This window comes from Thalia democratica, chromosome 3 (genome assembly GCF_965202585.1).
Source record: "Thalia democratica chromosome 3, ktThaDemo2.hap1.1, whole genome shotgun sequence".
In the NCBI taxonomy this organism is placed as follows: domain Eukaryota; kingdom Metazoa; phylum Chordata; class Thaliacea; order Salpida; family Salpidae; genus Thalia; species Thalia democratica.
In genome coordinates, this window is record NC_139167.1 from 98,402,854 (window position 1) to 98,427,728 (window position 24,875).

At 24.5% G+C, this 24,875-nt stretch overlaps 1 protein-coding gene across 6 annotated transcripts in view; it reads right to left on the reverse strand.

Moving 5' to 3' along the window:
• Positions 1–13,004: 13,004 nt before the first annotated feature.
• Positions 13,005–24,875, reverse strand: part of LOC145831548 (serine/threonine-protein kinase N2-like) — a 55,046-nt gene continuing 43,175 nt past the window's right edge. For all 6 annotated transcript variants that reach the window (XM_082938838.1, XM_082938835.1, XM_082938837.1 and 3 more), the window contains 10 exons: positions 24,659–24,762; positions 24,145–24,208; positions 23,697–23,818; positions 23,550–23,604; positions 22,810–22,949; positions 22,213–22,355; positions 19,639–19,700; positions 18,900–19,026; positions 15,214–15,273; positions 13,005–13,838 (listed from right to left, as the gene is read on the reverse strand). In XM_082938838.1, the coding sequence (XP_082794964.1) occupies positions 13,692–13,838; positions 15,214–15,273; positions 18,900–19,026; positions 19,639–19,700; positions 22,213–22,355; positions 22,810–22,949; positions 23,550–23,604; positions 23,697–23,818; positions 24,145–24,208; positions 24,659–24,762 (1,024 nt within the window). In that variant the 3' untranslated portion in view covers positions 13,005–13,691. The remainder of the gene's footprint in view (positions 13,839–15,213; positions 15,274–18,899; positions 19,027–19,638; positions 19,701–22,212; positions 22,356–22,809; positions 22,950–23,549; positions 23,605–23,696; positions 23,819–24,144; positions 24,209–24,658; positions 24,763–24,875) is intronic.

Genomic DNA, 24,875 nt, shown 5'->3' on the forward strand with positions numbered 1-24,875 from the left:
TAAAAGTACACACTTTTGGGTCTATTTTTAGTTTAAAGCTAAGTTTAAGGCTAAAAACTGTGTTAGGTAGTAAAACAACATAGAAAAGATAATGTAAAGGTACTTAAGATGTGTTTTTAAATAAAAAAATTGATGATGACAAAATAGTTTAAACTAAATGATAGAATTTTTGTGTCAAATCAAAACTTTTCTACAACACCTGTAAAATTGTTTAAGAAACCAGGTTTTTCCAATTTTTTTTAAAGTTTTAACAATTTCCAGGTTTTAGCCAAAATTGACAAATTCCAAGATTCCAGGCTTTGTAGCAACCGTGATTTCAATTAATAAATAAAGACCCAGTGGTCTACACATTAAAAAGAAGATAATTTCAAAAACTAATAAACAAGTTATTGTCCTGGACATGACATTAAACTGTATCCTGGTAAACGACCCAATAAGCAAAAGATTTTTTGTACACCAGGACCTTGGACTAAATTTTTGAGTGCTTTTTTTTTGTTCAATAAACAATTTTACTGAACAGAACTATGTCCCCCTTTCTATTGTATTGTGTGCAAATAGTACACTTCTATTTAGAGAATTGTTCTGGTTACCTTATCGGGTTGCCATAGATCAAGCTGAAAAAAAAAAGCTTGGGAATTATTTTTTGGAGATAAAGAATTTTGTCAAATTCAAAACTACAAAATTTTTTAAAAACTCCCATTTTTCCTGACTTATGTAATTTTTTAGTTTTACCTTTTCTGATTTTCCTGACCATGTGGCAGCCCTGCCTTATTTATGGCTAAGTTATTGTACATAAAATTATAAAAAATCTTTTACAGTATTTGAAGATCATCAATTTAGCCTGTTCAAATAACAAACTAGTCTATATAATATTCTTGACACCATAAAAAACATGTTAAACAAATAAATCTACAATATCATGTTTCTTTGTGTTTTTGTTTACCATAACTTTGCTTAACAACTGAAGGTGAGAGCATTACATTTGTTTTTGTCAGTTTACATTTTTTTCACCAATGAAAAAAGAGCGTTTTGGGTATTTTGCTTTAACCACATATTTTTCAGTGTTCAGAAATCAGACTGTGAAAGTCTCTAACTGGACAAATATTCGTAGTGATCAAAGAAAAACGGTAAACCGTAATATTAACAGTACTAATATTTATTTGGTACAACTAAGTTTCACTGCCAAGCAGGTTTTCAGGTAAAAACAATGGATCTTTTTATATAAATAGATAGTTTATTTTTCTTAGGTAGTTTCAAAGATCAGAAAGAATTCCAAAGGCTAACAACTTGCTTGCTTGACATTCAAAAAACCGTTTATCGTTGTAGAGGAAAGACTAAGACTAAAATAAAGACAAAACAAAAATTATAAAAATTAAAATGAATATATCAACAACCAACTATTTTGGTCAAAGGACCTGGTATATAGAAAGACGTTTCGGTTATTAAGCTACACACCGATTAATAGTTTTAAGCTGAGTGCTATTAAAAAGTTTAAAAATAAAAAACAATGATCGTCATGTAGCATTAATTCTTAATTCAATTTAAATCACTTAAATAAAAATTATATGTTGATGTTTTCATATTATGTAAAATGTTTGTTATCAGTTAACTGTTTTTGAAAGTTTCGTAGTTTTTATTAAAATCTTATAATATATACACTTATATTTATGCGGGAGATCATTGTTAAGTAAATAGCTTATTAAAAAAAACTGATAATTAATCTTAACCTGTAAATAATTGAAGTAATTTTTAAACACAATAAAAATATAACAAAACAGTTTAATATTGAAGTGTTTTTACATCTTAATATTTAACTATTTAAGAAAAAAAACTAATACTTTTTAGAATTATCGGAGCTTCGTAAAAACTTTGTAGATAAAAAATCTATAAATTTTCAATTTGGTTCATTTATCTAGCTCACTTTTTAAACCGAAAATAACGATGTTAACCAAAACAAAAATATTACGGAAAATTAAAACCTATCAAAGATCTTTGTCAGATCTGAAACTTTTATTTTATTTCACGTCTAGTCAAAACAACATAGAACCGTCTTTACAATTAAGGTCCGGAGATCTTAAAAACAAATGTTATGATCCAATTCTTTGAAACCGGATGTTTAGCCAAATCAGGTAGTTTCAGGTGTTTGGAAAACTAATAAAATATAAAAATCAATAAAAAAACAATTTTTTTCTGTGTTTACAACTAATTTTAAATAGTTACAAGGTTTTTATGGATTCAACTTAGACTGAATGTTTCATTTTATATATGTATTGTAAATTTTAATGAACTTCAATTGTTTCAACATACTTTCAGTCGCTATTAATTCTGTAAATAAGAATTTTAGTGATAAAAGTTACTATTTGAACAAAAAATTAGTTAGATAGCTGTAACCATAATTGTATACCAGATCTTTTTATTTAACTTAAGTTCAGAGCTTTATTCAATGCTATAGTTTAAAAAAAGTGTGAAGCTAATTAGAAAAAAAATGCGTTAAACTAAAAATAATAAATGTGATTTTAATTATAATGAATTATTTACAGTTGTTTTGAAGGTTTGATTTATATTTTTTCGGTGTTTACAAGCGAAAAGAATAATGACTCTAAATTAAAAAACCTGTTTGAAATTAAACAATATTTTGTTATCGTAATATAACAGATAAACTGTATTAGTTAAAAATTATAGTAATGTAATTTTTCGTTAGATGCATTATATGAACTAAAATGATTTAACAAGCAAATAATAACTGTTTAAAGCGAGCTAAAACTAATTAAGTTAACTAATTACAACTTTTCATCTAGGTAGAAGTAAACTATTTTATTTTTTTACTATTGAATAAGTTTTGATGATCAATACAAATCTTTTTTTGTTTTTGTTAAAATAAATAAAATATAAATTAACCTTTTTAAAGTTAAGTTTTGCAAATTATGCATTTTAAACATAAGTTTATGAACATAAATTATTTTCTAGTCAAGTTTAGATGAATATTTTTTACTATACAAGTTTAAATAATTTATTATAAGAATACGTTTAATTCATGTTTATTAAACGAAAAAAAAACTCAAAAGATTTGGTCCTAAAACCTGGTGAACAAAAAAAAATTTCGATTATCCAGTCGCACGCTACTTGGATACCTTTTAACGTCTTTTTCAGGACAAGCTGTAATTTACTTATTAAAGATGTACTAGAATAAAAAGTACTTTTTTTTTGTTTTTACAATGTTGCACAGAATCTTTTGATAAGTTTCCATACTAAATGTGTTAAAAAAAGATTATAATTGTTTTATTTTCTTTATACTAAAATTTAAACAATTTAATTTGCTCGGTAGAGATGTTTTATTTGTTTGAAAGAGCTCTAATACTCTCAATAAAGTTTTATTTCACATTATTTTGTGTATAAATAAAAAAATAGTTGTAAATTATTCCTTTTTATATTATTATTTAGTACAATATTTTAAGTTCTTTTTTAATTACAAAATTGAGATCTTGTATTTATGCACTTAAAGACTACTTACGTTAACAATTTAAAAGTTTAAAGCTTACTTTGGGTTTTAATAAACTTTTTTATATTTGTTATTAAACCTACAACTTTGACGCTACATTTTTGTAAAGTACTTAACACTGTGCATTTATTTATGCTTGATGGTTTACTTTCAGAAAACTGTTTGTTATAAACTTAGTCTAGTTTACATTTTGTTTCTCGATTAATTTAAAAAATTGTTTTTTATATTAATATAGATTTTATTGCCTTTAACAATAAGTGTTTAAATTTCATTTTACCGTTAGAGCTTAGTACTTTGTAGTCAAACTCGAAGTCAAGTAAAAGTTTTAGTTTTGGTCATCATTATTTTTAGTGTAAATAAAACACTAGGTAACTTTAAATAAATTAATTGAGTTCGAATAGTACTAATTAATAAGATTTACAAGAACGACAATTTTAAAACAAAATTGTTAATTTCTAACATTGCTAAGTTAAAAGAAACTTGTAACTTTATTGTTTCTAAATTAAATTTACTAACAATAAACTTAGTTACGTCACTAAAACTAATTCACAAACACAATCATTTACTAAAGGTATATAAACAAAACTCATTTTAGTACAATAACCTTGTAGGAAATCACAGTTCGAAAAACATCAATTTTAAAACCAATGTAATATTGGTAAATGTTCAAAAACTTATCTTAACATTCTGATCAACTACAGTTGTTTTGATTTAACTTGTTTTAAATAGCCTTAACTGTAAATGTTAGTTTTATAACTTAATATATTTAGGAAATGATAGGATAATATTTCAAAAAATCACTTAACGTAAGTTTTTTTGATAGACATGTATTTTTATAAACTATATGTCTTAACATGGAACGGGTCAAATATGCCTCAAGACATTTTTGCACGAAGGTGAGAGTTTAGTTTTAGTCATAATTATGTTTTTATAAATAAGTCAGGAAAATACAATTAAATGTAAACTAATAACAGAGACAGAGAGCAATTAATTTAAGTCATGATTGTACTTCTAATTATATCATTGGTTTAATCATATTTCAATATTTTTTCATGTTTTCAGCCAAATTAAAGTTAACAACTTGATAGGCATGCAAAAATATTTTTACAATTGTATTAAGATTAAACTAATACAAAACAATTTGGTCGATAGTGATTTTTTTAATATTAAGAAAAAATAGTATATTTTGTCTTTTAGATTTAGTTTTAGTCATTAATAACTTGGTTTGAAAAAACTTTTTTGAACCGAGATTATTTTTTAGCTTTAATAATCATTATATAATAACATAAAAAGTTAGATAATTATAAACTAAATGGAGAGGTCTTTTGCATACTAAAATAATTTCTAACTTAAAAGTATTTATTAAACTGCTTGAAATTATTAGGGTTTATCATGTTATAAATTTGGTAAAAAAACAGCATTAACAAAATATAGAAGAATCATATAAATTATTAATGGCAGTTTATTTTATATTTATATATAAAGAATTATAACCAAAATTCTTATAAATTTATTTTGACAATTTAAATTCACACTTTTAATAAAAAACTAGACTAATATTGGAATCCTTGCAAAAGTTCATCAAAGTTTGTATTTAACGCCTCTAGCGGTTAAATAAAACAAAAATAGTGTTTTTTTTTTAAATCTTATTTATTTAGTTCTCTAGTTATTTATTTAACTAACCTCATCTTGCAAAACAAGGAAATCGAAACAAATATTTATACTCGGTTGTAAACACCGAGAAAAAAAAAATTAGATTAAGAATTTAAATTAGTTCCAATAATAGCTTAAATTATATTTGAAAACTTAGATACTCATTTAGTATTGTCCATGTAATATTATTTTCTTAATATGAAAACATAACAAAAAACAAAATATATGTTTTAAAAGTAGTTTATTCTTTTTTTTAATATGTATTAGAAGCTATTTTAAAGTTAAAAGTAAAACAATGTTTTAATTTATTTATCTACTAGGTTTTTGTATTCGTATTGGTAAACCTTTTATTTTTTAGAACATGAAAGGTCATAAAAACTATACAAAGATGTAAAAATTTTAAGGTTACTTTTAAATTTTAGTTTACTCCTACTACGATGTAAAGCTATTTATAAAACTTTATTTAAATTTAATGTTATTAAAGCTAAACATACAAAGCATTAAAACTATATTATTAGAAAACGCGAACATTAATAATTGTTTAATAATTTTACTATGGTTTTACGTCCATTTTGTAGTTGAGCTTAAAAATTTAATTATATATAAATTAGTAGTAGTAAAAAGTCTAAATAAAAAATTATAAATTTTCTAAAATAATTTTGTAAACTTACTATATACAGTATGTTTTAACTTTAAAACTAATTAGTAACCATTTTAGTAGCAACATTCTGGAATTTTCAACAGCTGGCAAAGTATGGTTAATTAATGGTTCAATTAATCGCTAGTGGAAAGTTAAGAATTTACCTAAATTAGTTTGAAACGTTAACTATACTCACACGCTGGTTTCTGTAATATGAAAACTAATTCAAATCTCCTATTTAAAAATGGATGGCAGATGGGTAACAGTCGACAGCCAAACGGTTGGCTGCTGATAGAAGTTTGAGCCTTTTATCAGTAGTTTTAGAAACCGAAAGTAACAAGACGACACCTGCCGGTTATAATAGAAGTGTGAAAAATGTTATTTTATAGTTTTTCCCCTCGATATTCTTTTTTTAACTTTATTAACAGTAATATCTACTACAAAGCAACAACCTATTTTATCAAATAAACAAGTTTATTGATCAATTAAATCATAAAAACAAAAAAATCTTTAGAATCGTAACTTAAAGTAAAAAGAAACAAGTTTTGATAAAAACTTAACCTAAGTTATTATATGTTGACTGAAATTATTTATTTCTTTTATTCATTTAGTTATTCATAATTATTTTCAAGTGTAGTACCTTACAAAACGTGAGCAAAACAAGTTTTTAGTGACATCACAATCGATTGTTGACCATTTGTTTTCGCAAACGTCAAACAAATAAACAATTGTTTGAGCAGAACCACTGGAAAAACTTTGAAATACCACAATAAAGTTACCAATACAAACAGCGCTAAAATACCAATTATAATAATAAGGTACTATTATGCCACACTTTATTTGAGAAAACTTTCTTGAATAACTGTCAAAAACTTCACAGCTTGTAGTGCTTTCTCCAGCAATAACAAACAGCTTGTTACCCATGCTAACTGATGCATGGTTACTTCTTGTTTCAATCATATCAGGTAAGTAAGTCCATTTGTTTTCATAATAATCATAAGCTTCTACTGATTTCAATTTACTACCATTGTGATTATATCATCCAATAAAAACAACTTTACCTTCAAAAACTGTACAAGAAATATTGCTTCTTGCTACGTTTAATTCTGCTACTTCGTTCCATACTTCACTACTTATAGGTGCAACACGATCTAAGCTTAATATGCCCGACTTTAAAGCATCTAGTCCATTCCCCGACTATATACAATTTACTCATAAACGAACAAATTTGAAAATCGAATCTTTCCTCAAAGTTTATATACTGATGCTTCCAAGTTTTAGTTTTTCCAGAATATATTTCAATAGAAAAACAAGAATCACCTAAACCCGTATAGGCAGTATCATCTTCAACAATAGCAAATATTCCAGAGTTGATAGTAGTTGCTCCGAGTAAAGAATGACGTTTCACCATTGAAGGAAACTCAATAGTTTCAAAGCCAGGAAACTTGACCTCTAGAACTTGATTCTTAGCTTTACCACTTCTGTCTTGTCCCCCACAAACCAAAATACTGGAACCTGCTTGGTTACAATACCTATTTTCATACAAAACTTTTGGTACATAGGAATGGTTTGACTTGTTTTTTACAGACATCATAGATATTTTGCAAAGATTTTATATTTATAAAGGCAAGCTATATATGGAAACTTATAGTTTTTAGATCTTATTTAAAAGCAGTTTTTGTTTAAATTAGTAAACTTTTATACCATAACATATTGAGAATAAATGATAGGTATATTAAATTTTGTATTCGAAGAGTTTCTTTTAATTTAAAATAAAATAACAAAAAACTATACTTAAAATAGTTCAGTTGTAATTAAGTCTTAAACAAATTAAATCATTTTGAAACAGTATTAGGTACATAACTTGAAATTACATTTTAACAATATTTAAATTGCAAAATACCTATTTATTTAATAAATTGATTAAACTATAAATTTTTTTTTGAAAAATTACTTGAAAAAAACTAATTAAAATTTTGTACAAACTTTTTTGAACTACATGTTATATAATATACATATGGTGCTATATCTTAATAGTTTAAGATATATATATATATATATATATATTGTTATACGTTTTTTAGTATGCAATGACTATGCTGAACGTATTCAGATTGTAGAAGGTAGAATATGAAAAACACTTTATTAGATACTTTTAAACTTTTTTTTCAATAATTATATTTAAGAAAATTTCACCTTATGTTTATGTAGCTAAATACGTATACTTTAATATTTAATTTTTTCAGATTTTATGAACAAACATTTTTGGTTTAATTTTTTGATTTTTGTAAAAAAAATAATTATTAAACCTCGGTTGAAAATTATTCAGTAGTTAAGCATGTTTTTAAAGTTTTATTATATAGAAAATAGTTATGACTAACAGATAAACTCTTAGTGAGAACTAGAATTATTATGTTAATATTTTTTTAATTTAAACTTTCATTAGAAATATCATGACTAAAACTAATTTATTTTTTCAAGGTTCTTTAAATTTAGTTTGTATTCAGTACCTCTAGCGGTCATATAAAATTAAAAATATGTTTTATATAAAAACATCTTATTTATATAATTCTCAAGTTATTTATTTAATTAACCTCATCTTAAATAACTATGTAATCGAAACAAATATTTATGTTCGGCTGCAAACACCGAAAAAGGATATTTAAAATAAAAAATTAATTTAATTATTGTTTAGTTTCTATTTTATAAACTTCTGTAAAATTAAGCAGTAACTTTTTTTGTACTCATCAAGTAAGTTTTATGTACTTTTTTGGTGAACCTTTATTTTTCATAATATGTTTATATAACCGAAATAACTTAACAATAGTATTTTTTAAGCACTTTTATTTCTTATACTAAATGTTTTAAAGCTATTGTAAATAAAAATAAAACTGTTGTATACTTCTACCAGGTTTATATATATAATTTTTGGTAACGTGAAAAATCGCATAAACTATACAAAATAGTAACAATTTTTTAATTGTAATTGATTGTTTAAATATACTGAGAGGAGTATAAGTTCATATAAACTTATTTTATTTAAACTATTAATAAAAAGTGTGACTAAAACTAAAAATCCTGCAATAGTTCATCACTGTTTGTTTAACGTCTCTAGAAGATTAAGTATTGAAATAATAATAAATTTAAAAACACATGTTACGTTGGTTTTAAAGTATTTATTTTGTTTTAAAGGTTGGGGTCTAAAACTATTTGAAAATTTAAAAGTTTGTTTATTGAACGACAAATAAAAGCGTTCAAAATATTAGGTCCTAGTAACTGGTGCACTAAAAGAACCTTTCGTATATTGAGCCGCACACAACTTGGATACCTTTTAACGTCTTCACAAACTAGTTTCAGGTTTCAAGTTTAAGAAATTCAAGTTTAGTTATCTAAAAAAAGTGTTCTAATGATTTTAAGTATTTATGTTATAAGAGTGTAAGTATGTTTATGTGAATTTAGTGAACATTGCTACTATTTTGAACTTCTATACAGCAATGAAAGTCAATTATGTACAATATTTATGAAAATAATTATGCTTACGACCGGTGTTGTATACATTAATGCGTTAACAAATTATAACAGTTAAAATTATTTTAAACATTAAAAATCTACAAAAAGTACTTCAAATTAGTAGAAAATATTTAAAATTAAAGTAATTACTGTATAAATATTTTTTTCGATTCATTTGTTACGACTTATTTTTAAGGTACAGTTATTGTTTATTAATTTGTTTTTGTTTATTATTTGTGTTTTAAGTTTACTAAACAACAATGTTTCTATTTGATTAATTCATAAGTTGAGGCAGTTTAAAACTTTTTAAACTCAATTATGATCTTTTAGTATTTGATGGTCAAGAACAAGCTTTTAAATGTATTACTTAAAGTACTTATGGATTCTTTAAATGTTCTTACTAATCTCAGCATTTGTCTCAAAAATGAGTGAATATGACAAATCAACAACAACAGATAAAAACATTCCAAATATTTTTTCAAATAAGTGTTAAGTTTAGTGATTGTTTCAATCATACAATTTATTACACTAAGTTTTTTGTAGAAGTGGTTTATTCTAAGCATTTAATTTCTTTACGGCGTAATCTCAATTTTTACTCTCATAAAAAAAAATAGTTAAGTTTAAAATAAACGTTTGTATAATTTCTTATTGTATGTATGATAGTAAATTGTTTAGTTGTTGAATAATAACAACAACCTAATAAAACTGTGAAAAATACTATTTTCATAATAAAAAAACATGAATAACTCACGTCAAGAAGAAGGGTCATTGAAGAACCTGAAAATTATTGGATTGAATTTGTAAACCCAATTTCGTATCACAAATTACCCAAAGTTAAAACTACGCACTTTGAGCATTGTGATATCGGAAGCTCTTTCGATCCGCTCACAAGTCAGTTTTTCGAGCACAAGTCAGCTTTAAGATGTTATAAAAAGAAGATGTGACGATGACCACTGTGACGGGTCAAATATGAACGAAGACATTTTTGCACAAAGGGACAGTTTTGGACGAGAGTAGAATAAATAAAATGTAAAAAGTAGACTAGTTATTTAATAAAAAAAAAAGTTACCGACCAAGGGTAAGGGGTAACAGTGATAGAAAATAAAAAAACAAGACAAATATGAACGTAAATTTTTAATTTGCACGAGAGTAAAATAAAAAAAAAATATTATATAAAAAGAAAATTGTTACTGACTAAGGGTAAGGGGTAACAAAGGTAGAAAAAAAAAGACATTTCTAATTAAAATTATTAATAAAAAAAAACAAAAAATAAAAAACTACCAACAAAAAGGGTAGACAAAAATCAGACAAAACATTTGAATTAAGTTTGCATTTTTGAAGCTGAAAAGACTTCAATAAAAAAACAAAAAAATAACGACAGATAGTAAAGGTTAATATAAAAAAAAAATTAACACGTGCAAATTGACTCTTCGTGCAAAAGTGTCCCTTAGTGCATATTAGACTCTTACCACTGTGTAGTAATCATGCAACGTCAGTACAAAAGAAGCTTTCACGATTAATTTTTCGTTTTTCACTAATACGAGTGTGAGGTTGTTGAACTTTATGTACTTACTGATAGTAAGAAAAGGCGGAGAATTCAGTTAGACAAGGGGTGGGCAACGTACGGCCCGCGGGCCGGATCCGGCCCGCAGAGTGAAAATGACCGACCCCCAACGTTTTTTAAACTTTAATGGGATCCGGCCCGCAAATGAAAATAACCGGCCCGCGAGTAAAGTTGCAGGCCCCGAAGAGTCAATATTACAAACTTTTCATAAAAATTTTTATAATACTTTTACAACACAAAACTGTAAGATTTTGACTTTAAAAACATGCTAAAAAATGACTTTATAGATTAATTTGTACTAAAAAATACACCATTTTGCCCTAATATTTTGTGTTGGACTTTGAAATTTTTTGGCAAAAGCAAAGTGTTTTTTCAAGTACGATATTTCTCAATTACAATGTCAGTTCTATTTATAGACATTATTTAAACTATTGACACGTCTCAATCTACATTATAAGTTGTCAGACTTGAGAAAGTTTTGTGAATTTGAAGGATTCAGTAAAGTTATCAACTGTATCCATAAAATTAGAATCCGGCCGGATCCAAAACTTTTTAAAAAATTGAAATCCGACCGGATTTAAAATTAGTATCCAGTCGGATTCGGATCTAAAAAGTCATATTTCGGCTAGATCCAGATACTGAATCCGGTAAATCACTAATTGGAAATGCTCCGGCCCGCAAAAGACTTAATTTTTCAGGATCCGGCCCGTTGATTTAAAAACATTGCCCACCCCTAAGTTAGACGGTGGGAATTTAGCTGCGTACGAAGATAATTTGTACGGTGGAGCAAATCCAATCATTTCTACAGAGCATTTTCTCATAATTTTTGCATCATATTTTATGCGAACTTTGTATGTTAGTCAGTATAGTAGCACTATTTGAGTTGCGTAATTTTTGTAAATAACATTAGTTGATCATGAAGCTAAATATTTATTACTTTGAAATGACTAATTTAATCTGAAATGTAAAAGTTTTTATGTTTTTTTAACAAGTAAGTTATTCGACAAGTTATGTTAGTTATTAAAAGACTACAAGTTCTTAAATCATTAATGTTTCTTATCACTTTAATTTTCTTAAAGGATTATACTAACTACTTTTAAGTTTTCAAGTTCAAGTTAAGATCTTCAACCCAAAACTGTTTTATTTTATTTTTAAGATTTACATTATTATTGAACAAAAACAATGTGCACTGAAAAAGTCTAGACACGGATATGATCAAAACAATGATTGAAATATACAGTTTATGTTATGAAATAAATACCAAGAATTTTGTAGAGTGCGAATTTTATTAAACAATTTATAAAAAAAATAAAATAAAAATCAGCCACTTCTAATTGGCAGCAGCCAAATAATAATAATACACAATGAAAAAGTTTTGATATTAATATTATAAAGTTTTTATTGTAAGTAATATTTGAGTTTTGTTTAATAAATTTATGAAACGACAGAAATTTTGAGGAAATTTAGCAAAACTTTGGTTTTTTAATATTTTTTAATAATCAAAAATCAACAGTAGTTCAAAACAAAGTAAGGCATAAATTTGCAACAAAAAGTAAGAAAAAAAAACAGAGCGTTAATAAAAATAAAAGTAAGAGAAAAATAAAAAATATTCAGGTTTTTAACATCATTTTTCTATTTTTGAAAGCAGAAATCAGTTATAAAAAAATAACTTTTTGTTTAGAAATACCAGTTTCAGAAATAAGTCCTTAGTTTTTTTTTCTATCAAACAATTTTATTTATATTTACTAGTCAACGAAAGCATCTATTTAAGGTCCTAACAATTTTTAAGGCACTTTTTAATTTTATCAAATCATCAAAAAAATTAAGGTTCAACTAAAAATTCGCATATGAATATTTTCAAGGCACTTTTTTGTTTGAATTGAAAAATGTGTTATAGCAAACATTATAAAAAAATAACCAAAAGAAAATACTAAATTTCCAATTTAAATGGCCGTTTAAATATAAGAAAAAAATATTCTTTTTAGTACTAATCAGCCAACCAATAAAATTTCATCGATTTCGAATAAAAAAAAAAATCATTAGTTTACAATTTTGTACTAATTCAAAAAAGTTGTATTATTTAAATTCTTCACAAATTTCAGGGCAAGAAATGTTTGGTTTTGCCATTAAAAATTTTTCAATTAGAAGGCAAAATTTTCGGAATTTTTTAGAAAATTTTTAAGAAAAAACTAAGCTCACTTTGAGAATCAGAGCAAAAGTTTAAACAAACTAAATAAACAAAAACAAAATAAACAGTAAAAAGTTTTAATTTACCGTTTGTGCTACAGTTACTTGGAATTAAGTAAAAATATTTAGAAATTTTTAATAATATTTTTAATTAACAACAATGATAGTTTTCAAAATTGATTGTACCATGGAAAAAATGTACTTTTATAAAAATATATTTTATACAGAAGAACCGAAACTTTAAAGCACAAAATGTTTTATTTTTAATCTTAAAAGGTCTGTAACTATTATTTTAATTACTCATGTTTTTAAAAAAAGAAAGAAGAATGTATACAAAAAATCGAACAAAACTTCCAAGAACTTAAATACTCACATTGGTACAAAACTTTCCCAAACAAACTCTTCTAAACCAATGAAAATAAGAATTACGTATTTAAACTCAAAATAAACCTTTAATTTTGAAAACTGATTACTTGAAATAAAAATAAAAAGTTTCCAAGTTTATCGAAAACCCCAAAAAACCAGAAAGAGCCTCAAAATTTAGAAAAAACAAGTTCTTTCAAATTTGAGAGCGAAATTCCAAGACCCGCCAAAAACGAGAGAGTCTCTCAAATCCGAGTTTCTCTCACATCGTTCTCTCATTCGTGCCACTCTTGTATGAAGTCGAAGTCTTTGAAGAGGTGCTGGTCTCGAGCGCCCACTAGCGGATACTCGTGCGGCGGAGTCAAAACGGCGAGTTCCTGGGTAAATTCCTCGTCGAAATTACTAACATCCGTTGGAGAGCGCTGTTTGAAAGGAGTGAGTAAACAAAATTAATTTAAATAAAAATAACAATTAAGTAATTAAATAATAGTTGATATTTTTATCTCGTCGAAATTACTGACATCCGTTGGGGGGCGCTGTTTCGAGAAAACGTTATTAATTGTAAAATATTAATATCGAGAAAGTTTTGGGTAAATAATTTTGTATGACCATATAACTATTTATAAAATTAATTTTTTTTATAATGCTATATTTTACCTGAGATTACTTGTATATAAAACTAAGGTTAGTAAATTTGGTTAAATAATAAATTCAAACTTGTATTTTAATACGTTTTTATTTATTTAACTTTATGTTAAGACACGGTAATCATAAAAAAAAAGTTTTTATTATTAATAGAAATTTAAAGAAAACACTAAGAAAACTAAACAACAACTTTTTTTGGATATAAATTTTAATTTTTAATTTATCATTAGAAAATCAATTCAAACTTACAATAGTTAATACAATATACATTAACAGTTATTTAATTTTAGATATAAACAAAAACTCACAATAGTAGGAACGAATTTGAATAATAATAACTGTTATTAATAATAAATTAAAACTCACAATAATAGAAACAAAATTTGATAATAATAATAATTTTTAATAGTAAATAAAAACTCACAATAGTAGGAACAAAATTGAATAATAATTATTTTTTATAACAAACAAAAACTCACAATAGTTGGAACAAAATTGAATAATAATAATTTTTTATAACAAATAAAAACTCACAATAGTAGGAAAAAAATTAAATAATTGTTTTTAATAATAAATAAAAACTAACAATAGTTGGCACAAAATGAGGTTTGAATAATAATTTTTTTTATAAATAAAAACTCATAATAGTAGGAACAAAACTTGATAATAATTATTTTTAATAATAAATAAAAACTCACAATAGTAGGAACAAAATTTGAAAACAATTATTTTTCACAATAAATAAAAACTCACAATAGTAGGAACAAAATTGAATAATAATAATTAATATTTTTTATAATAAATAAAAACTCACAATAGTAGGAACAAAATTGATAACAATAATAATTATTTTTTATAATAAACTTAATCTCACAATAGAAGGAACAAAATTTAATAACAATAATAATTATTTTTTTCAAATAAAAACTCACAACAGTTGGAACGAAATTGAATAATAGTTGTTTTTTATAATAAATAAAAACTTACAATAGTTGGAACGAAATTTTATATTAGTAATAATTTTTTTCAAATAAAAACTAACAATAGTAGGCACAAAATGAGGTTGTAATAATTATATTTTATAATAAATAAAAACTTACAACAGTAGGAACAAAATTGAATAATAATTTCTAATAATAAACAAAAACTCACAATTGTAGGAACAAAATGAGGTTTTATTTTTTTCTCCAGCAACAAATCCCAGTTCAAACGCTGAAAAATTATTTATTTCGTTTAATTGATATTAGTACAAATATTTTAAATACTTTAGATAAAAACTTTATATTTTCTTTTTTATTATAATATAAACCAACTTTGGTATTAAACAATTCATAAAATTTCAAGCTCTAGACAGTTTTAGGTGAGTTAATGTAATGTTTTTCATAAATCTGCATTTCAATTTTTAAAGTTTAAAAATTAAACACTAAAAGTTATTATATCCCAAATAACTAATTACCAAACGAGTAACAAATAATTTTTTTTAGTATTTTTTATGTTACAATTTCCTGTCGTGACATTAGAAATTTTTGTATCATTTCATTATTTTATTTAATACGCAGTTTAAAAAAACAATTCATACTAAACTGTATATTTCACTAATGTATTATACATAGTTTTGAGATAAACATATGCCATTTTATTATTTTCACCGATGTTATTTTTTACAATTTTTTTTTTACTTAATAAACAATTTATTAAAAAAAAGGTTTTTTACAAAAACTCGCTTAAATTTCAGTTTATTGAACAATTAACATTTATTTTTGTAATCGCTCCAAATATAGTTTTCACTTAATTTTCAACAACTGAATTTTTTTATAACAGCGTTTAGAATTTATTTAGCTTTAAAAGTATTTTAGTATACTATTTGTATTTTGTTATAATTAAAAAAAAGTGAAACTGAACTTAATGCAGCTAAAATTACCAAAAATAAACTTAATAAATTTATTAAAAACAAAGTATCATCACAAAATTTTTATAATTAAAACTTTAAACTAAATTAAAAAACATGTGAATATAGAAATCAAAATAAAACTCATGGTTAAATGAACTTAACATTCAAACTCTACAAATAAATTAAAGTTTTAGAACAATTTTTGTTGAAAAAAGATCGATAAGACGATGTATTGTATAATATTTGATATTTAAAATATCAGAATAATTCAAATTCATACTGACACAATTTGTGACTTATTTAAATGAAATAAAAACTTGGTTACTAGGATAATCGATAGAAATATAAAAGAGAATAAAATTTCATAAAAAACTGAACTTTACTACAAACACTAAATAAAACTATTATTACTACAAACACTAAATAAAACTATTATTTCTATTAGACTTTTGTTTTTTTTTAAGCTGGAATCATTTTTATAATTCAAGAACTTTATGACCTATAAAAGTAAGTTTTCATAATACAGGTTTGCCACTGGTTTTGAAAATTTTTTTCCAGGTTTCAAAATTCCATCCAGATTTTTAAAAGTACAGATTTTTGGGCCTATTTTTAGTTTAAAATTACGATTAAGGTAAAAAACTTTTTTAAAATAGTTTAACAACATTAAAAGATACTGTAAAGCTCTTTTAAATTTTCTAATTAAAAAAATCTATATGACCAAATTTTTGTGGAAAATGGAAGTTTTACTAGTTAACATGAAATTTTTTTTAAAGTTCTAGGTTTTTCCGATTTTTTAGTTAATTTTAATAAAATTCGAGGCTTTTTCAGGATTCCAGGTTTTTGGCAACCCTATAAAGAATTAAAATAAAAAAGTATAAAAAAACAATTGTTTTTCATAATTTATCAACTAATATTAAAACTGATAAATACGTATAAGTATGAAAGTAGTTAATAATTCTTAAACTAAAATTAAATAAAAAGAATAAAAAATAATAATTAAATACAAATAACAAACTGCGTACTTTAGGAAACTGAGAACTATATTAGTATAACGTCAAGGGAAGTGGAAATTAAAAAATAATTACGAAACAATATTGAAATATATAATATTAATATATAATTTACGCGATGTTTATGTGGATATTTTGCATGACGGTAAAAGGAAATAGATGATTATTTGGTAAGAGCAAAGTAATAAAAAATAATACTTACAATGTTACAAATATTTATGTGATTCGAAAACAAAAAATACTATTTACCATCTAAAGGAAGTATTTTCAAACAAATAAAATATTTAATCAAAAAGGAAATAGATGTTACTTTTAACTAAGAGCAAAACAATACAAAAAAATACATTACATGTATAATGTTACGAATACTTATGTAAGAAGAAAAACAAAATATAATATACCATCTGAAAGAAGTTTACTTTATTCTTTACTTTACACAAATAAATATTCAATCAAGCCGACATTTTGAAGAATTGTTTAGAAAATTTTCGATCGAGAAATAAACTTTTATTTATCACAATTCAACTTATTTTCGGAAATAAAACAACACAGGATGTAGTGTACGAAATTTTTATAAAAAGTGTTATTTACAATACCTTTGAACCAAGAAAAAATATTCTTATAAAAAATTTACTCTTATCAAAATAAGTTTTCAATATAAAACAAAGTTTCCATCGGATGTGGCCAAAAGTTTTTATGAAAACAAATAATTTAACCTGACAGACGGACATATTATTTTTAAATTGTTTTTAATCAAAATAAAAGAGTTTACATTGGATATAAAACAAATTTAGAATGAGTTAAATGCAAAAACAGTTAAAACAATTAATCAATTTAATTAGTTCAAGCAATTAGGTTAAAAATAAAATGGTTTTAAACTCAAGTTAAATATAAAACTTGGTTTACTTAGACATAAAAAAATATGTTAAATATTATTTTCTAAACATACTAAAAATGTTTTGATTCATCTAGAAGTCTATAAATTCATTTGTATTGATTTATTTATTCTACATTCAAGTTTATGGAGATTTATTTGTTAACAGTATTTAAAAATTAAAAATTAAAAAGAATATTTTTATATAACATATTCTTATACAAAAAAAACAATGTCAACCCATAATAACATTACTTGTAGATTAGGTTAAAAAACAATTAAAAAAATCAACGTAGTACCAATTATAAATATAAATAACTTTCCATTCAATTAGCATTTGAAAGTAGTTTAAGGAAGAAATAAACCAAATCATTAAAGTTATAAAACATAAATTTAAGTTCATATATGTGGTTGTAATATATGTGTCTAGTATACCACAAAATATATAGTATACATTTTAAATTCAAACCAATTTAAATAATAGCAAACTAGATTCTCTCTTTAGATGCACCAAGCAATATTTATACTTCTACCATGTGATATTAGCAACATAATTTAAAAATTGCCTCTTAACAAGCCCATCATATTTCTGAGAAGCTAACAAAAAATATATTTAATAAACTTAACATGCGTAGGTATGAACAAACACGTTACAAATATGTCATTTTGTTTCAGATTAGCAACAATACAAGAACAATTTTACCGATTGTTAGTTTATTAATTTTTAACTTACTTCAAAGAAAAGTTGTACCCTTTCCAAAATTAAATTGAAAACCAAGGCATTGTACAAATAAACAAAACCACGGAAGTAAAAGATTCACCTAGTATACTCTTATAGTTATAATAATCTATATATTATATAGTTATGATAAATTTTTTGAGTCAAACCGAAACTTAACTACTGAAGATGTTAAAGTTCTTAAAAATTCCAGGTTTTTCCAGGTTTTTTGATCAAAATTCCAGGTTTTTCCAGTTTTTTTTTTCAAAATTTCTTAAATTCTAGGTTTCTCCAGGTAAAGTGGCAACCCTGTATATATTATATATTTATGTATAAATAACACACCTTGAAGAAAAGCTGTCTCTTTACGTCTTCTGCGTCTCTCTCAGAAGCTCCCAGTCTTCTTTCAGGATTTCTTCTCAGCAGTCTTCTCATAATTGCAATACTGTCAGAAGACAGGAATCTCGGATACCTAGTAAATATGTTGTTTGTATTATTGTTAACTATAATATTTATATTTCTTCTCATAATTGCAATACTCTCAGAAGATAGGAATCTCGGATACCTATTTATGTATAAAATGTATTAATAATAAGTTTTTTAAATCTTCCTATAATAGCAGTATTTTCAACTGGTAAGAAACGTGGATACCTAGTAAATTATTATTTTTCACTTTTTAGAATGTTTATTAACATCTGACATGATTTAATGCAATTTTTTTTGTAAACATTTCTGTTTTATAAACTTGCGTTTAATATGTATAGAGTTTATTAATTAAACTAAATGTTTTTATTAACCTAATCTCATCGTTGACAATCAAATCGAAAACTTCATAATTATTTTTCTAATCAAATACATTCATTTATTATATTATCATCTAATCTTAATTACCTTACCTCTTCATTGGCAATTAAATCAAAAATTAAAATGATAAATTTTTATAAAAATTAATTTTAACTAATTATTCATTTGAATATACCTGATCTCATCATTTATAATTGAATGAAATACTTCATAATAATTTTTTTACACTAACTATACTTATATTGTTATTTTTTATATATATCAACTAATACTTATTAACCTGATTTCATCGTTCACAATTGAATCGAAAACTTCGTCTTCATCGTCTCCTGGGAACGGAGACTGAAAAAAAATAATTAATACATGTATAATTAATATGTACTTATACTAGATATTAATAAATTAAAAAGAAAAAATCATGCAAACTTTGAATGACTATAGACCAGGGTTTCCCAAAATAATTTTCATATTTGTTAGGAGAAAACTAAGTAATAATTGCCACCCCCCCCCCCCCCCCTTTACTAATTAACTACCAATTTTATTTTTTCCCCTTTCTAGCGAAAATTCACAATAAGAGGCGATTTTTATGGGAATTGGGAAACCCTGCTATATACTTAACTTAAATTTTAAAATTTGAGTCAAAAATCTCCAAAAAAAAAACTTCAAACATTAATAGACCGGAATTAATTAAAACTTGCACATATTTTTAAGATTAGCACTCACCTCTCCAACCAACATTTCAAATATAAGAACTCCCAGTATATTTTATTAGTTTTAATATTTTTATTTAGTATCAATATCTTACCTCTCCTACCAACATTTCGAATATAAGAACTCCCAGTGTATTTTATTAGTTTTAATATTTTTATTTTATATCAATATCTTACCTCTCCTACCAACATTTCAAATATAAGTACTCCCAGTATATTTTATTAGTTTTAATATTTTTATTTTCTATCAATATCTCACCTCTCCTACCAACATTTCAAATATAAGAACTTCCAGTATATTTTATTAGTTTTAATATTTTTATTTTCTATCAATATCTCACCTCTCCTACCAACATTTCAAATATAAGAACTCCCAGTATATTTTATTAGTTTTAATATTTTTATTTTATATCAATATCTTACCTCTCCTACCAACATTTCGAATATCAGAACTCCAAGTATATTTTATTAGTTTTAATATTTTTGTTTTCAATCAATATCTCACCTCTCCTACCAACATTTCAAATATAAGAACTCCCAGTATATTTTATTAGTTTTAATATTTTTATTCACTATCAATATCTCACCTCTCCTACCAACATTTCAAATATAAGAACTCCCAGTATATTTTATTAGTTTTAATATTTTTATTTAGTATCAATATCTCACCTCCCCAACCAACATTTCAAATATAAGAACTCCCAGTATATTTTATTAGTTTTAATATTTTTATTTTCTATCAATATCTCACCTCCCCAACCAACATTTCAAATATAAGTACTCCCAGTATATTTTATTTGTTTTATATTTTTATTTTCTATCAATATCTTACCTCCCCAACCAACATTTCAAATATAAGAACTCCCAGTGTATTTTATTAGTTTTAATATTTTTATTTTATATCAATATCTCACCTCCCCAACCAACATTTCGAATATAAGAACTCCCAGTATATTTTATTAGTTTAAATATTTTTATTTTATATCAATATCTTACCTCCCCAACCGACATTTCGAATATAAGAACTCCCAGTGTATTTTATTAATTTTAATATTTTTGTTTTCAATCAATATCTTACCTATCCTACCAACATTTCGAATATAAGAACTCCCAGTATATTTTATTAGTTTTAATATTTTTGTTTAGTATCAATATTTCACCTCCCCAACCAACATTTCAAATATAAGAACTCCCAGTATATTTTATTAGTTTTAATATTTTTATTTACTGTCAATATCTTACCTCTCCTACCAACATTTCGAATATAAGAACTCCCAGTATATTTTATTAGTTTTAATATTTTTGTTTAGTATCAATATCTTACCTCTCCTACCAACATTTCAAATATAAGAACTCCCAGTATATTTTATTAGTTTAAATATTTTTATTTAGTATCAATATCTTACCTCCCCAACCAACATTTCAAATATAAGAACTCCCAGTATATTTTATTAGTTTTAATATTTTTATTCACTATCAATATCTTACCTCCCCTACCAACATTTCAAATATAAGAACTCCCAGTATATTTTATTAGTTTTAATATTTTTATTTAGTATCAATATCTCACCTCCCCAACCAACATTTCAAATATAAGAACTCCCAGTATATTTTATTAGTTTTAATATTTTTATTCACTATCAATATCTCACCTCCCCAACCAACATTTCAAATATAAGAACTCCCAGTATATTTTATTAGTTTTAATATTTTTATTTAATATCAATATCTCACCTCCCCAACCAACATTTCAAATATAAGAACTTCCAGTATATTTTATTAGTTTTAATATTTTTATTTAGTATCAATATCTCACCTCCCCAACCAACATTTCAAATATAAGAACTCCCAGTATATTTTATTAGTTTTAATATTTTTATTTTCTATCAATATCTCACCTCCCCAACCAACATTTCAAATATAAGAACTCCCAGTATATTTTATTAGTTTTAATATTTTTATTCACTATCAATATCTTACCTCCCCTACCAACATTTCAAATATAAGAACTCCCAGTATATTTTATTAGTTTTAATATTTTTATTTAGTATCAATATCTCACCTCCCCAACCAACATTTCAAATATAAGAACTCCCAGTATATTTTATTAGTTTTAATATTTTTATTTAGTATCAATATCTCACCTCTCCAACCAACATTTCAAATATAAGAACACCGAGTCCCCACCAATCAACAGCTCTCGTGTAAGAACTGTCCGTAAGAACTTCGGGTGCCAAAAACTCGGGGGTCCCACAGAATGTCGATGTTCTGTCTCCGTGGCCGATACCTGGTAAGATTAATTAGCATTAATTATTTTATTCTATTAAAAATTTAGGGGTTCCACAAAAAGTCGATGTTCTGTCACCGTGGCCGATACCTAGTAATATTAATTAGTATATTTAATTTTGTATTAATTACATTTGTCTGCGGCCGATACCTTGAAATATAAGGAGAAACTTTGATAAAACTTTATTTTTACTAACTATTTTTTAATTATTTTTTAAAAGTTTGCTTGTTTAAAGCTAACAACTTTTTTATATAAACAAAAATGTTGTGGTGTTAGAAGTTGTTAATAAAAGTTATACTCATGTTTTTAATTTGACAATTAATTATCTTCAATTATTTATATAAATTCAAACTACTTTATAAATTCTTAACTAAACATAGTCGCTATTGATAAACTAATCCTACTATATACAAAAAAGAATTACTACAAAGTAAAACGGGAGAAAACTTTTTACCTTCTTTGCAGAGGCCGAAATCAGCAATTTTGAGGTAACCGTCTTTATCAAGTAAGAGATTATCAAGTTTCAAATCTCTGTACACTATTTTGTTGTCGTGCAAAAATTGCAATCCCAATATCACACATCCTGAATAGAATCTGTAAATAAAAAATACTTATTTAACATCAATCCCAATATCACACATCCTGAGTAAAATTTGTAAGTAAAAGTATTAAGCTAATTGATTCTTTATTAAATTGCAACAATTTTAATCCTAGTACCTAAATAGAATAGTCAGGGATTAATGTTGAAAGTAATTATAAACTGTGTAGGTACATTTGATAAACTATAGTAGTGTGCACAGTTGTGTTTTGAAAAATTGTGAGGGCTATAATTTGCCGAACAATAAAATAATTTAACTACATGATAGCTATAAGTAGAGTATTGTTATTTTCAGTTAGTTTAAGTTTGTAAACAAACGGAGGCTTAAGCCTAATTAATTATAAACTTACACTGTTCTTTGTTCGCTAAATATATCGGTGTGAATATGCAATTAAAACAAATAATATTAATTAAAATTAATTAAAAACTTACACTGTTCTTTGCTCGCTAAATACATCGGTGTGAATATGCAATTAAAACAAATAATATTAATTAAAATTAATTAAAAACTTACACTGTTCGTTGCTCGCTAAATACATCGGTGTGAATGTGCAATTAAAACAAATAATATTAATTAAAATTAATTAAAAACTAACACTGTTCTTTGCTCGCTAAATACATCGGTGTGAATGTGTAACATGAGATCACCACCTGCGATATTATATTATATATATATTAATTAACTTTACACTTAAATAATTAAAAATACAAAAATAGTTATAATAGGTTAGAATTAACTTAACCTGAAGCGTATTCAGTAACAAAAACTACATGTTGATCTGTTTGGAAACAGCAATGCAAATTAACTAGGAAAGGATGTTTTCTTGTTGTTGCTACTTCGAATATTCTACGTTCGGCCATTAAACTGCAAATAATTTTAGATTAATTGGCGCTATCTGGACTTTATGTACAATAGATTTATATTAAATAAATTAGAATTTTGTAAACCTTTGATATATAATATACAGTTTTTAAAGTTAAAATTTATTTGCTTTTTTATGCCTCCTTTTTTTAATTTATTTATTGAACATCTATGGCAAAAATACTACTTTAATGACTCATATTTATTTAAAACAAACAATTTAATTTTTATACTACTTATTGACAATGAACTTATATAACGCAGATGATTACTTTTTTGATAAATCAATTGCTTGAATTACTAAATATTTTATATAATAAACATTTTACCTTTCTAATTCACCCCTTCCTTTAATATCTCCTTTCTTTAAAGCCTTCAATGCGTAGTAAGACCCTGTAAATTACAAATTAACACATTAGTTAAGTGTATATATTATATACTGTGTTAATAATATACTTATAATAAAAACATTACCGATTACAAGCATAAATTAAAGAATAATTACTGATTCATTTATTTACTAATATTTTTTTTAATAACATCCTGTTAATAATAACAGATTATAACAAATTAAGCTCCTCAACTTTTATTATATTATTAAGTATATTAATTTTAATCCTTTTAATTAAAATAAAAAAATAACGATCGGACTATTTGTATATTTTATTTTGTGTATTTAAAATGGGAACATGTTGATTAATATAACAGTTTTGATTGTAATAATCAAATGATATATTTATTTATAACTACTTTTTATTTGAAACAACATATTACTAATTATTTAATTAATACTATTTATTTAAATACCTAGTTTTAAATTTTATACTGTTTATTATATATCACCTGTCTTTTTGTGCTCTGCAAGTAATACTTTTCCGAAATGTCCCCTTCCTAATAAGGCAACCGGTGAAAAATCGTCCATAGTTATTATTACTTCTTTTTTCACTCTGTAAATAAAAATATATCATATTAAATATATAATATATTAAAAAAATGGTGAAAAATCGTCCATAGTGATTACTACTTCTTTTTTGACTCTGTAAATAAAAATAATTACTGA